General features: G+C 43.9%; 2 protein-coding genes across 4 annotated transcripts in view; one reads left to right on the forward strand and one right to left on the reverse strand.

Annotated features, from left to right (window-relative positions):
* AKT1 (AKT serine/threonine kinase 1) overlaps nucleotides 1-10,635 on the reverse strand; it is a 76,428-nt gene extending 65,793 nt beyond the window's left edge. Inside the window, exons 1-2 of one of the 2 annotated variants that reach the window (XM_056493348.1) lie at nucleotides 10,333-10,635; nucleotides 3,787-3,962 (exon numbers count right to left, since the gene is read on the reverse strand). In XM_056493348.1, coding sequence (XP_056349323.1) covers nucleotides 3,787-3,832 — 46 coding nt within the window. In that variant the 5' untranslated portion in view covers nucleotides 3,833-3,962; nucleotides 10,333-10,635. Of the gene's footprint in view, nucleotides 1-3,786; nucleotides 3,963-10,044; nucleotides 10,146-10,332 lie in introns of those variants that run through there. The other variant, XM_056493349.1, reaches the window with a different exon arrangement.
* INF2 (inverted formin 2) overlaps nucleotides 1-14,487 on the forward strand; it is a 312,339-nt gene that overhangs the window by 196,084 nt on the left and 101,768 nt on the right. The window lies entirely within an intron of this gene.

Here is a 14,487-nt window from a genome sequence, read left to right on the forward strand (position 1 = left end):
TCTCATACAAGTTTATGCCCTAATAAGAAAACCGGACATACTAGGGAGGACAGAGATGACAGAGTATCAAAACACACAATCCCCTCTTTGTTAGCCATGCAGAAAGACTTCCATTAAAAAAAAAAAAACAAAAAAAACAAAACAGGATGAACACTGAAAACAATAGAAGGACCTTTATAAACAGGGACCAGAGCAGAAAGATGCAAGAAATCCAAGGAAATCTTTAAAATGCATCAGTAAAGCAAGTAAAATACACTTGGGCACACCCCTGCTCTCCAAAAAGTTCCCCACACACAACCAAAATTAAGGATTCTCATGATATATATTCAGAAAACCTATAATCTTAGATCTCAACAAGCAGCAATTTGGGCAGATAATTTTCTCCTTCTCCTCTCATATTCAATCACAATTATAGCACCTCTGTGTTGAACCATTTTCCTCATCCTTCCCCACTAAACAGAACCTTCAGTGTCACACAACCAGCACTGCACATGCCGGATACACACACATTGGTACACACAAAATGCACCAAACCCAAGCTTGAGCTCTCCACACCTCCAGCCTGCTGCTGGAACAGTCCAGCAAAGTTATATAAAGAGTGGTCACAAGAGTCTGTCCTTGCTGGGATTTGAGTAACATACCAAGCACTGCCAATGGGGAAAGGGATGGGGAGGGGAAAGTTCATTCATGAATTCTTCTATTTCTGCTTGGTAGAGGTTAGACATGCCATGGACATGACTGGCCCCTGCACAAACAAACATCTGCACTACTGGAAGTAGAGCTTCCTTTAGTGACTGACTTAGAGAACTGCCAAGAGCTCTCGGTCAGGCAGCAATGTTTAATTTCATTTCTCCATTTGTATTTTTAATCTTGGAAACAAAAACATAAACGTAAAGCATGCTGACAGAAGAAAACAACTCCACAGTTCCAGAAAGCCCTGCTACTTCCCTGCCAGGCTGAAACACCTGCTCCTGCTAATGATGGCTTTATGCTTACTTACACCTGCCATCCAGAAGGGCTCCAGAGCACTTTGCAGCCTGATTTATACACACACAAATCATTAAATCCACCAAAATTAAGCCACTTCTGGGGTGAGATGTAGCAACTGTTCAACTGCACGCAGCCACACTGTTCAACTGCTCAGGACAGGAACTATAAGAGACACCAAAGCCAACCCAAAGCTATGGGGAACGTTAGGTTGAGAGAACATCATTGCCCAATCTGGATTTTGGCCAGTCACTACCTGAAATATTTGTGCGTGGAAAGCCCTAGGATCTTTAAAGAACACAAGCAGTACAACCTTTGGTTTTATAAATTATCTAAAAGACAAACTATATATATATATATATATATATATATATATATGTGTGTGTGTATAAACAATATTTTATATATATATATGTTTCTTCTATCTGAAATCCCCCCTTTAGCAGTCCCTCCCTGCACTAATTATTGTTTATGCCTTGACTTCAGAAGCTCACCATATCAGACATCAGTTTTGGAAACATCCTGTGGTTGAAGCACTTGATCTAGCAGAGCCAGCAAACTGATAGTGTCTGGCAATAAATGTAGATTATTAAAAAAAGAAAGATGCTGAACAAAACACACGCACACACACAGTGGATAAGTTACTCCCCAGCAAAGACAGAGCCAAATGAACTGAATTTGTCAACCTATCCCTGAACAGCTACACAAACCAAGAGATTACCGGGGCTGACACCAGCAGGCTGAAGAGAAGATAGAGCACTGCTTTCTAAAAACCTCCTCATGAGGACAACACCGAATTAACAGTTGCAAAGTCAATGGAGTGGAACAAAATAGGTGTCACTGCACATACCAAGAGGACAAAAAGGCATTGGGAAACAGGTTAAAAAAATTAGGAAGCCAAAAAATGCCAAGGTATGCTTAACAGTTTAGGAGTTTGGGCACAAATTGTCAGCATTAAGTATGCGGAACATGCATAGTAACATTTTGAAAATGGGAATGTGTTCAGCACATAATCTAACCATAATATTATCAGCAAACCATCAGAGATAATAATCTGTTTCTCTAAGGCAATTTTAAAAGAACAACAAAAAAAACAAAAAAATCAGCTGGGCATCCTTTACTACCTCCTCCAGAGGTCTCCTTACTTAAAAGTAGCTTTATCGTAATCCTAGAAACAACAAAAATTCAGTTCCCAAAAGTAAACACAGACAACCCTGAAATATACAACACGATTGTTTAAACACTTCAGACATATATGCCTCTGAATCATCCTGACAATGCCTTTTCCATACTGTTTAAAATAAATGCTTCTCCCTCAGATTTTTGTGCAGTGCTCCTCAAAATAACAGATTTTTTTTTAAATTACAGGTAAGTGCAGGAAGAATTGCTACAACAGATGGTTAAAAATGCCTGAAAACATTGCTTAAAACTAAAAAAAAAAAAATCTCTGATTTGAAGAGTTTCTAGATAAATGGGAATGGGAAGTATAACTCTGTTTTTCTTTCTTCTATTTAATCCAAACACAGAAGAGTTCTCAAATACTTTGTCAGAACAAAGCAGCCTGGGTACACCAGAATTACTGAATGAGCTAGTTAAGCCAATGAGTGCAAAGGTGTTTGTTTCCAACTGAAATAAACCAGAACAAAGAAAAGCCCCACACACCTCCCTAAAAAACTTGAACAAAACATTTGTACATCAAGCATCAATATGCTAAACTACACTGTATATCCAATTGTTAGAAATATACATTTTCACCCTCTTAAAATAGACATTATCAACATGTTTTCTAAATTCCTAGAAATTTCTTATTATTGCTGAAGAATGACCAGCCTTCACCAAGGTTATGATAAGGCATTGCAAATTTCTTCCATAAATAATTATGCTACACCTTTGCACCTTGAGGCAAATTGTTGCAAACCCTCTAGAAAAATCCTGAGTCTGCAGAACCATGTAAGCTTCCCTACCACTGGAACACACAGATCTGTTTTTGGTCCAAAAAAATGACACTATCATGGAAAGTACCTAACACTACTCTCTCCTTTCCAAGAAACAATAGCAGAATACAAAGAAACAGGTAAGTCAAATACCCTATAGGATCAGTGCTGTGGTACTTGAAAATCAAAACCTCCCCAAAAAAGAACAAACCCACTGTTTTGGGAAGAAAACATGTAAGAAGGCAAAAAGCCTAACAATACATGTGACTATCTTCTCAGTTTTGCCACTCAGTCAAGAATAAAGAATTTTTGTAAAAATCAAATGTCATTGGTGGTACAACCAAAATTCACAGAGTGCACAAACTCAAGGCTACTCTTCCTGTCCAGGACACTGGTACCCACAGCAGTTCAGACACAAGCAGAATAGCACATTTTCTAGCAAGTCTCTGCAAGAGCACACCATTGCTTGCAAAATACAGGCATATTTTTCACTGTTCAAAAATATTAATCTCAATTGTCCCTTTTACCACAAAAAGGAAAGCTACAGACCTATACACAAACCAAAATTATTTACTACAGTTTAACCACTAACACTCTAAGTAGCATCTCCTTCACTTGCTACCTTTATCATCATTTTCAAAGCAGTTGACACCAATTTTTGGTGAACACATGCACACACACACACAAGAAAACCCCTTATAGATGCATTTTCTAAAGCTTCAAAAAACAGGGAAGCATGCTCCCTATGTGCTGTCTCACACTAGGATGAAGTGGAAAATAATGGATTATTTGAAGACATGCTGCTAAACACCAGATTAGAGAGAGATGGAGTCAATTTACTGTCCAGAAGGGAAGAGTCACTTACCTCGTTTGTGAAGCCAGCCTTCCTTCACTATCGCTACTTCATTCATAATGGCAGGAATGTCTCTTGAAAAACCAGTTTATGGCAAAAGATCACTCTTCCGAAATTCCTGAACTCCAGCAGAGGCTCCACAAGAGGGACAAGGGTTTTTCCTCCGTTTTCCTCCTTCCCAGCTATTTCTAAAAGGATCAAAAGAAGAGCACACCATCATCTCAAAGCGTGTTGCAGATGTGCAACAAGGGATACAACAGGGACTAGTTTTCATTGCTGTATTGTTGGTTTGGCATTTCTCTGTTCTATTATTATTACAAATCTTAAACAAGGGCTTAGCTCTCCACAAGAATTTATCCTGGCAGGTGGAGGTGTCAAAATACAGGCTTGCTAAAGTCCTGCTTCTTCAGTGAGTAGGCTCATGGGCAGACTCACAATACCACCAGGTGCTGTCTGAATTACTGGTGGATTCAAGACCTTACGTAGTAGACCTTCATGTCTGCAACAACACCTCATTCTTTGCAACAATAAAAATTCTGAAATATCACAAAAACCAGATTTCAATGTTTCCTGGTAAGGAAGACTTCCAGGACATCTCCTGGAAGGTTTCTTTACAGCCTGATAATAGTCTGTTAACCAGCACACAGTGTGTCTTAGAGATAAACCTCTGACAGTAAATATTCCTATCCTGCTTCAGATTTTCCTACTTTCAGCATCATCCCATTTATCCTACTCAGATCTCCTGACTCCCCAAAAATAATCTTCTCTACCTTTCGTATTTCTAACTTTTACCTCTCCTAGAGATATACAAACCATAGATAAGCTCATGTACCTTATTGTTATCCCAAATCAGCCCTTACAGCACCCTGATCAATTTTACTGCTCTTCCTTAACCACACTGCAGTTTGCTGCTGCCTTTATAACAATGAAATATACTCAAGCACAACTTGGGATTTTTACCCCTCTGCTTTATGAGACAAAACCCCTCTCTAAATAGCTCAAGATTGCCATTTCTTATTGAGAATGTGCTCTGCTCATGGCTGACTACCACAGAAACATTCTGTGCATTTCTCTCCCTCACTGAATGTAATCTCTTCCCAAATGCATTAGCTTTTATTATTTTTCTAAATTGAATCTGATTATTTTTCTGCTTGTGGTACAAATATTCCGTTTTTCCTTTAATTCCTCTGTGTTCCCCAAAGTGTCCATGCTGCCATTCAATTCGGTATTACTTGAGTGATCAAAAAACCTAATTGGTGACAAATTCCCAGCAGTAACCAATAAGTTTAATAAAACAAAACCCAGAAGCATTTGTAAACTGCCACCAAAGAGCTGGAGTCTCTCACCTACCACAGAGACATTCCATTCCCACCTGACAAATATATACCATCTCTGCATGCATTTGGCAGTCTGCATCAATTATCTCTGAGTGTGCAGGTGATAGCCATCCATCAGAAACCAGATTTAAATGCAACTAATTCCCCATAACTCACTAAGACACAACACTGGATGGAAGAAAACAGGTGGTCAAAATGAATCCAACCTAGAACTGAAACCCCAGCAGGGGCAGAGGGCTTTGTACCACATCAGAGTGATCTGAAACAGGCAGCGTTCAAAGCACAAAGCTTGAATTTGAACAAGTTCCATCACTGCCAGCAGAAATGGACGGAGAAAGGAGGTCACTCCCCTGACACCCTGCCTACAAACCTACACTGTTTGTTACTGCTCCTCAGCTTTTCCAGTTAACAGTTTATGTTGAAGTTCTCCCCAGAAACAAGGTGAGTTTGTTTTTTTTTTTTCCAAATTACAAATCTGCTGATCTCACTAGTTAGAATTATCAACTCCACAAAACAGATGTTTGCCTGAGGGAGGGAAAGACACACAAAAAATTACATTGGAACAAGTGACATGTAAGAATTCCTAATTTCATAAATAAATATGAGAACACCGTATGCTGCAGAATAGAGACCAGTAATCCACAGCTGCCAGAGATACCTTGGAACAAACTCCTTGAGCTCCAGAGCATTTAGGACACAACCTGACAAACACAGCAGGCTTTTTCCTTTCAAAATGGCCATGTACAATGCACAATAGCCATGCAAGCTAGACTTGCTTGCTGTTGTCAAGAGAAGACTAGACCTCACTTAGAGGCTTGAGCAATTTGCAAAGTGTTGAACAAAACCCCCAAGATTATCACAGCTTGAGTATGGAAATGCAACACCCAGGTGTGAAAGTTAACACTTTTAACTTTGTGTCATACACGGTGCAGGGACTGTGCAATCCTACCTCTGCGTCCTGAATTCAGCCATTTAGAGGCACTGAGCAATCAATATCCTTTCCAAAAACCATACATGAAAAAGGAAGTTACAAGACAAACTAGGCTGTAGAAAAGGCAATACTATTATTAAAAACATTAAAAAGCATGAAGGACCAGAATTCTCCAATCTGCAGCTAACTTACTCCAGGTTTTCCTGCCTTAACACTTGTCAGGATTACCACTTGGCAGCTTCCTGCTTGTCATCAGCTAAACTGTCATTTAATAATCCAAACTTGAATGACAACAGAGCCAAATACAGCAGATCAACAAAGAAATACAAAGTTCAGAGGGACTGCTTTTTCTGTTCTCTATGGTGTCCAGGCAGCTTGGATTGCTTTTTCTATACCACTTCTACCCAATAAACATTTTCCACTTACTGTTGTAGCCGTGCTCTCAAGGATGTGTCTTTACCTGCCCACCTCTTTTCAGGGAAGAGGGGTGGTGCAGGGGGTGGAGAGTTTTATAACGAAGCCATGGAACAACAAAGTGGAAAAACATTAAACACTTCCTGACACCAACCTGCAGCATGGGTCCCACCTCAGTCCTACAGTCAGCCATGCCAGAGCACTTACTTCACACAGAGAAAGTTAAGCTATTTTTAATTTGCAATGTGAAGAGCTGGGTATCCCCTCTCACTATCTAACAAGATGTCCACAGACACAGTTCCAGCAGCAGCAAACCTACTCTATCTACTGTATTTTAAAACACACATTCAAGCTGTGCCTAATACATCTATTTTAGTAAGAGATGTTATTGAAGACAGTGGTAGCAAGCAAGAGTAATTTCTCGGAATAGAAGAGCAAGTTAACTATAGGTCAATGTACTACTGAAGATGTGTAAACCAGAAAAAGTTCCTTTTCCATAAAATCCTTAGAGGGGAAAAACAAAAAAAAAAAAAAAAGAATGATTACAGTCCTCATTTATGGCCATCTAGGAATGGTTCCCAGTGAAGAGAGGGCATCTGAGGTAAGTATGACCTGGCTGCTCCAGTCTGCACAGGACTGAATACTGTCAAAAGCTAAACAACTTGGTCTTTCTCTCAGTGTCCTTTGCTTGTTTTTCAATACACAGTTCTGTAATACTTTTTTAAACACTGAAATAGTCCTCATGCAGTTGAAGTGCTGTAAATCATGAATGGCATGACATCAGCATTGTATCATGGTGACACCGGTTTTGCGTACATATTAATTCCTTAAAGGTTATTAACTTCATAAATAATGAGATAACTCACTTCCCTAGGCACTGCAGCAGTGAAACCTGCTTTAAGGAGTCAGTCCAACTAACCACCCAACAGAAGGTGGAGCAGAACCATCTTTTCTGTGTTTGGGAGAATCACACTAGAACTCCTTCTCTCATTCTCTTCTATACATTATCCTCACCTTCTTTTTTCTCTAAGAAAGTAGAAATATTAATCTGTACTTCCTGTCCTCTTTCCAATGCAAAGTTTTATATTTGCTTCCACTCACACCCTAGATCAGACCAGGAAGAAAAGGAAGTCTTTCATACCGTTGAAGCTTAAGCTTATGGGATGCAGAAGCACTTATGGTAATCACCTCATCTTCATGAGGGAGAGTAAGCAAGGGAGACTGACCCACCAGCCTCAGTCCTAACATGTCACACTGTGTCCGGGCTGCACTGGTTAGATCATACAGCAGATCACAAAAAAGCATTCCCCTGTGCTAACACTTTGCCCTGTCACACCGCCAGTTACCAATGCCCACTGCCCTGGTGTGGCACATTCCTGATTCTCCCAGGACACCCTGAGCCCAAATGTCCTGCACATCCTTACACATTCTCCTAAAGCACAGCAACAGGACCAGGCAAAACAGGATCCAGCTGCCCCAGCTTGCCTACTGTGGCCACATGACACTGTCATGAGAGCAGACGAGGCACATGGGAACTGGACTGGGCAGGCTGAGTCCGGGCCCGTTACATGGGATGCCACGAGCAACCTCGCTCTCTTCCCAGTGCGAGCTCCCAGCTGACAGCCAACTGCACCTAAACAGCACAACAAAGTTGGGCTCCAGCCAACATTTCAAGTGGAGCATACAGATAGATGTTCCCACCAGGCTTTGACCAGTGAAGTACATCTCCTGCGTTACGCAAATCCTGCCCTGGCTGTTTCACGGCAGCAGCAGTGATTCCAACGTGCTCAAGGCCCTCTGAGCCTGCAGCAGCGTCGCACCATGACCCAGTTACCAAATCTGGGCAGACAGCTTTCAAGGAAGCTTAGAAGGACCAGGTTGTTCCACCATCTTCGCTTCCCTCACAAAAAGGTATTGCGGGCCACGACTTAAGTGTGGTCACCTGTATTTGCTACTATGTGTCCAATGACACCACTTCTAAACTGGAATTTCATGGCAGCAAGTGCAGCTGATGACAAAGTTCACAAAGGATTCTCAGATACTAAGTTACGGGGAAAATGGTGACTGGAAAACAAAAATCTCCAAAGCCATATCCCCCCCCCCCGCCCCTTTTTTTTTCAATCTGTTAGCTTAATCTAGGTTTACAAAACCGTAATTTGAAATATTTGCGCTCTCCTGCCTTTGCTGATCAATAGACAGGAGGTTATGTTAATGCTGTTCAGGTGAGGGGCCACAGTTACAACATCCAACTGTCCGCGCTGCAAACACAACAGTTTGATAGGACAAACTAAGCTACCTATTTCAAAATTCAGTGATGCCAGAAAAGTGACTTCTTCATAACCCCCTCTGCAACCCAAACATAATCTTCTTTATGTTTCCACACAAGAAAAAGTCCTTTTACAGTTTATGCTCATATAATTTAAGAACTGTGCTACTCAGAACTTTGGATATATTTAATACCTGAGATATATTTAATCAAATTCCATTTTAAAGTATTTGTAACAGAAGTTTTGTTCAGTCCCCAAAGAAATCAAGACAGTCGTGAAACTATTTGTTAATGTAATCATTTACAGGACATTTTTATAAGACCGTAAGTGAATACTGGAGCTGAAAGTGACTTGTGGACAGTGGATCAATTCTTAAATTTCATTTACCACTGCTGCACACCAACACCAGTTCTATAAACACCACACACAACACAAACCCTACTAATTTAAAAAAAATCAAAGGTAGTTCCACAGTGTCTTTAAATCTGCTAACTCAGAAAAATGTTGTGCCTGTCACCATGAAACTAACTACTACATGAAAGTAATTACTAGTCATGCAGTATGTCAAATTTATTTACCTGCAAACAAATATTCTTCAGCATTAAGAGTTAGTTTCTCCCTTTAATAACAGTATTTTGAAATGTACATCCCTCCTGTAGTATAAATATATGGATTTGCTTCTTTATGGATAGAGGTGGTAGAAAAACAAAGCAAAATAGTAAAATATTTCCCACAGGGGTGGCCGGGAGAGAGGACACACACCACCGATAAGGTGCAAGCCGTATCTGCATCAGTAGTGTCCTGTCAGTAAAATATATTAAAAACACCAGAACGTTTATATGCTTGATTATGTGTTTTACAAGTCCTACAAGTCTCTAAGAACATTTCGGCAATTGCAGAATTTCACCTAGGGGGGCGGGGGGGCATCCGCAGACAGCTCCCTACACCTCTGCAAAACACGACTGCAAAAAAAAAAAAAAAAAAAAAAAAAAAAAAAAAAAAAAAAATCAAGTCCACAAGCGCTGCACAGCCACCTACACACGCCAAATGCCCACGGAGAGAATCACACCCCCGTCGGCAAACACTCAGTGGTCCGCAAAGCGGAGCTGGGCTGAACAACGCGGCCGCAGAAGACAAGGGCAGAAAATGGGGGCGGGGGAGGTGGGAAAATGGGGGGTCCTCGGCTGCTTCGCTGGCCGCTGTTTCGGAAATATCACAAACCACCCCCCAGGCGCCCCCACCGCCGTTTCCCCGGGCGATGCTCGCGCAGGGGCCGGGGCAGGCCCGAGGGGAGACCCCCGCCCCGCCGCCTCTCACCCACCGCATCCCCGGGGAGCCAACAGCTTCCTGTCCGCCCCGGGCCCGCGGGCAGGACGGAGCGGGCGGCCGGGGCCGCCCAAGCCCGGGCCTCCTCACCCCGCACCCCGCCCGGCCGTGCCCGGGGCCGGCGGGGCAGCCCACGCCCGGGGAAGGCGAAGGGAGAGCGGCCGCCCCCTTTCCCGTGCCTTCCCTTCCCTCCCGGCCCCGCACAATGCGGCCGCGCCGAGCAGGCCCCGGCCCCGGCGCTTCCTTCCCCCAGCCCTTCCCAGCCGGGGAGCGGGTCACTTACATGGCTGGAGCCCGGGGAGGAGGCGGCGGCGGCGGCAGGGGAAGGGAGCCGGGGAGGGAGTCAGGGGAAGGGGAGGGAAGGGGGGAGCGAGCCAGCGAGCGAGCGGGGGAAGGGGGCGGCCGGCGAGGCGGGCGGGCTCTGCGGCGGGCGCCGAGCGAAGGCCTCACTGGGCTCCCGGCAGCCGCCGCCTCCTCCTCACCATCCCCGGGCGTCGGGGCGGCTCCTCCTCCCCCTCTCGCAGGCGCTCGGCCCGTGGGGTTCGCACGCCCGCTCCCGCTGCCGGCTCGCCTTCCCCGCCGCTCCGCCCTGCGAGGCCGCCCCTCGCCTCGCTCCGCCGCCGCCGCCGCCTCCCCCCGCAGCCCCGGGCCCGGCTCGTCCCGCACGCGTCTCCGCGGCGCTCGCTCACACCCTCCGCGGAGCGGCCGCCGAGTCCTGCCGCCGCTTCCCGCCCGTGCCGAGGGGCCGCCCCGCTCCGCGCCGCGCCGCTCCCCGGACGGGGTTCGTGGCCTCGCCGCCCTCCGAGCTCCCACAGCGCGGCGGAGCAGCGTCCGCCGGCCCGGCCCCTCCGCCCACCCGCCGGCCCGGCCCCAGGCCCCGGGGGCGGCGTTTCCTGGCCCCGGGCGGCTCGGTGTTCCCCCTTGCCCCGGCACGGCCCGGCCCTGCCGCGGAGCGCTGGGGACGCTGTGCCCCGGCAGGGATGGGACCTTTCTGACTCGGCCCGTGAACCGGCTGCCTGGAGCATGGGCAATTTTACAGGATCGCAGAATCGATTAGGTTGGAAAAGACAGGTCATCGAGTCCAACTTATGACGAATGCCACCATGGCACTAAGTGCCACATCCAGTCTTTCCTTAAGCACCTCCAGGGACAGGGAGTCCACCACCTCCCATTGAAATGGGCAGCCCATTCCAATGTCAAAACCCTTCCTGTGAAGAATTTCTTGTTAATATCCAACCTAAACCTTCCGCAGTGCAGCATAAGACTATGTTCTCTGGTCCTGTCACTTACTGCCTGGGAAAAGAGACCCAGCTCCACCTGGCTACACCCTCATGTCAGGGAGTTCTAGAGAATGATAAGGTCCCCCTTGAGCCTTCTCTTTTTTCCAGGCTAAACACCCTCAGGTCCTTCAGATGTTCCTTTTAAGACTTGTTTTCCACACCCTTCAACAGATTAGTTGCCCTTCTCTGGACAAAGGGCAACCCCAAAAAAGAGGGACCTAACTCCACAGGTGAGAGGCCCGGGCAGCCCCAGCATTTCAGACTCAGGAAGGGCCAGGCTCCTTTGAACCTCTTGGGGCTCTTCCAGCAAGCTCCCTCAAAACCATGGGGTACCAGTGCTAATTCTCTGCCCTCAGAGCTTTCCCTTACACTCCCATAAAATACCAGATAAATAAATAATGAGGTACCACAGTACCTTGGAGGATGTTCCTATATCCCTTTCCACAATGGACAGGCTGCCTGTCCATCGCCTGTGGAGGGGCTGGGGTAATGATTCTGGATGTTGCACTTGAGGCCATCCTGCTCTCACAGCAGGAACTGCTCAAAACATCACAAATTGCTTCAACTTACATTGCTTACAGCATGGCAATATTTTTGGTAAGGTTTTTGAAAGTCATTCTGCTCTAAAAAACAATGTGGAAACACCTATGACAGATTAACAATTCTCCACCCTTCCACTATCAAAATTTGCCGCCTTCGCTCATTAAGGGATTTTGCTTATTCTCAAATTGACAGTGCCATAAACGTTAACTGGGTTGTAAGAACTGATTGGATTTCTTCAGAAACATACGATCACTGATGATCACATTTCTGCAATCGGGAGCTGGCTGGAATTTAGGAAACAGCGCATCTTCCCACAGCTTTGCACTGTTGGCAACATAAAAGTGCATAAAATGCATTTACAGCAGTAAAGCTGGGGAATACAGCTCTGCCTTTACAAACCTATTGGATATAATAAGAGGCTTTTTTACCACATCATTTTGATGATTGTAAACATTTACTGAAATTCGCTTTCTTTTTCTGACTGATCATGTCTTCATCAGGGTTCCTGAGGGGCAAATGGATTCCTGGATTTTGGTGTGCTAGAAGAGCCAATGATGAGGCAGAGAAGAAAATGCTTTGCTCTGCTTCATGGAAGGTGAAGAAAGAGTAATGCCTCCTTTCCCACCAACATACAGAGCAATTCCTGCTGGCAGAGCAGCTACACTAGTGTGGGATTTTCTGTGCGTCACCTTTAGGTTTACTGGGACATATTTCAGCACAGTTTTTAAAATGTACCATTCAGGCACTTTAGCAGAGTAAGCAGGCCCCATGGTACTGGCCCAGTTACCCAGGGCAGAATGGAATGGCTGTGGGAACTCTCTAAGATGTAAAGGTAATAGAAAGGAAAAATCTAGGTTTGTGATCACATTTTGACCTACCATGCATTATGTACAAAATACTTAGTGTGTATTAAAATGCAGGTAGTCCTTAAAGAATGTATTTAAAATTAAATTCATCATCAGTGTGCAAAACCTGTAGGCAGCTTAGAGGACATGTATTTTACTTAACAAAAACAAGGACAAAATTAATTTATCAACTAATTTTGAGCCTTCAGATTGTATTTACATCTAGAAGTAAAGACTGCATGTTAAGTATAGGAGTTCACTGGCAATGAGATATTTCTGTCCAGACAGGGGGATCTCTGGTAATAGATCTGATTTCAGAAGAGCTTTCTCACCTTCCTGACAAGCCCTCTTCTGATGGATAAGCTCCCAGGCTGCCTGGTGAGCAAGGCCATTAGGACTTCCCCCTGCAAATGAAGCAGCAGTTTAAAAAATAAAATCATAGAGTAAACAGTTTTCTGTCCTGAAGAGAAGAAAATAAACGTCCGTTGTTTGCTAGAAAGGAAGTACAATTAAAAAAACCCCTCCAGATTTCAACATGAACATATTGTTTAGATTTGCCGACTGTTGATTTACCATGATGAAAGACAGGCCCAAACTAGAAAGTTTGGATCCCGATCTGGGTATGACATTCCCCAAATCTGAGGGGGAAGTGTGATTCAGAGTCTGGAGTAAGGGCTTATCTCTCAAACACAGCAAAGTATGTGGATAAAAATACCCAGGTAAAGTAGGAAGTGTCTGGTCTGCAACAACAAGAGTGACTTTGTATCAACAATGAACAAAAGCAGCTTTTTTTTTTCTTTGAGAACAATGAAATCACTCAAGAATTGTTATAAATACAAACAATGTGGGTTTTATCACTCAGCTATCATCAGTGGGATTATAGTCTATAAACCCTAATTTTCAGGGAAGTCCCTAGATTTCCCTGAGCGCTTCCTCAGATTTCACATCTGTTAACTCTAGTTTATTAAGTGCTTCAGGATAAGGTGCATCAACTGAGCCTTGGTATTACATTACCCGAAAATACTGAATGTGGGAGTTAGTGGCAAAGAATGGATGACTTCCAGACAGTGTATTGATACCAGGCCAGAAGAGCAGGCGCTCCTGTTCCCATCCTTTTTCAACACATACATAGGTAACAATTAATTCTGTGTCACTTTAAAAAGTTATTTCTAAATGTTTAAATTATGAAGCTTTGGATAAAATTATCCAGCCAGGCATAAGAAGAAAGACTAGCACGGTAAAATGAAGTGGAATTACTGAGTTAACCCCCAGTAGAACAAGCTCTCTTCCATGGTTTCAAGACAGTACCTCTGTGGGCCAACAGTGAATTTGTTCCTCCCTTTTTAAAAGGTGGACTGTACTCAGACGTAGTCAGAGGAAAAAACTATATGACATCCTATTAGAATTACAGAGCTGGTATCTCAGTCTAGGCAATAATAGCTTTTAAACAAACAATTCAGTTTTGGTCTCAGAGAAAAATCCTCAATAAAAATAGAAATTAGAGGTGCTTTTCACAGTGCCAAATATAATAAACATAGTTGCGCTTCTAAAACTTAACTAATCCAATGTTTGAAGGTGTATTTCTCAATAACAAAACAATATCAGGCTCTCTGGAAAAAATAATAAATATAGTCATGCTGGAACATTGTGCATTTGCTTTTTAGAAATTAATCTTGAGACCAAATAGATGTATGAGTTCGTTTGTACTTCTCCGATGAATTTCCTACAAAACTGAGTGTCAGCTGAACTGGTAACGTGAAGTGCAGTACT

The sequence above is a fragment of the Oenanthe melanoleuca genome, chromosome 5 (assembly GCF_029582105.1).
Source record: "Oenanthe melanoleuca isolate GR-GAL-2019-014 chromosome 5, OMel1.0, whole genome shotgun sequence".
NCBI lineage: Eukaryota > Metazoa > Chordata > Aves > Passeriformes > Muscicapidae > Oenanthe > Oenanthe melanoleuca.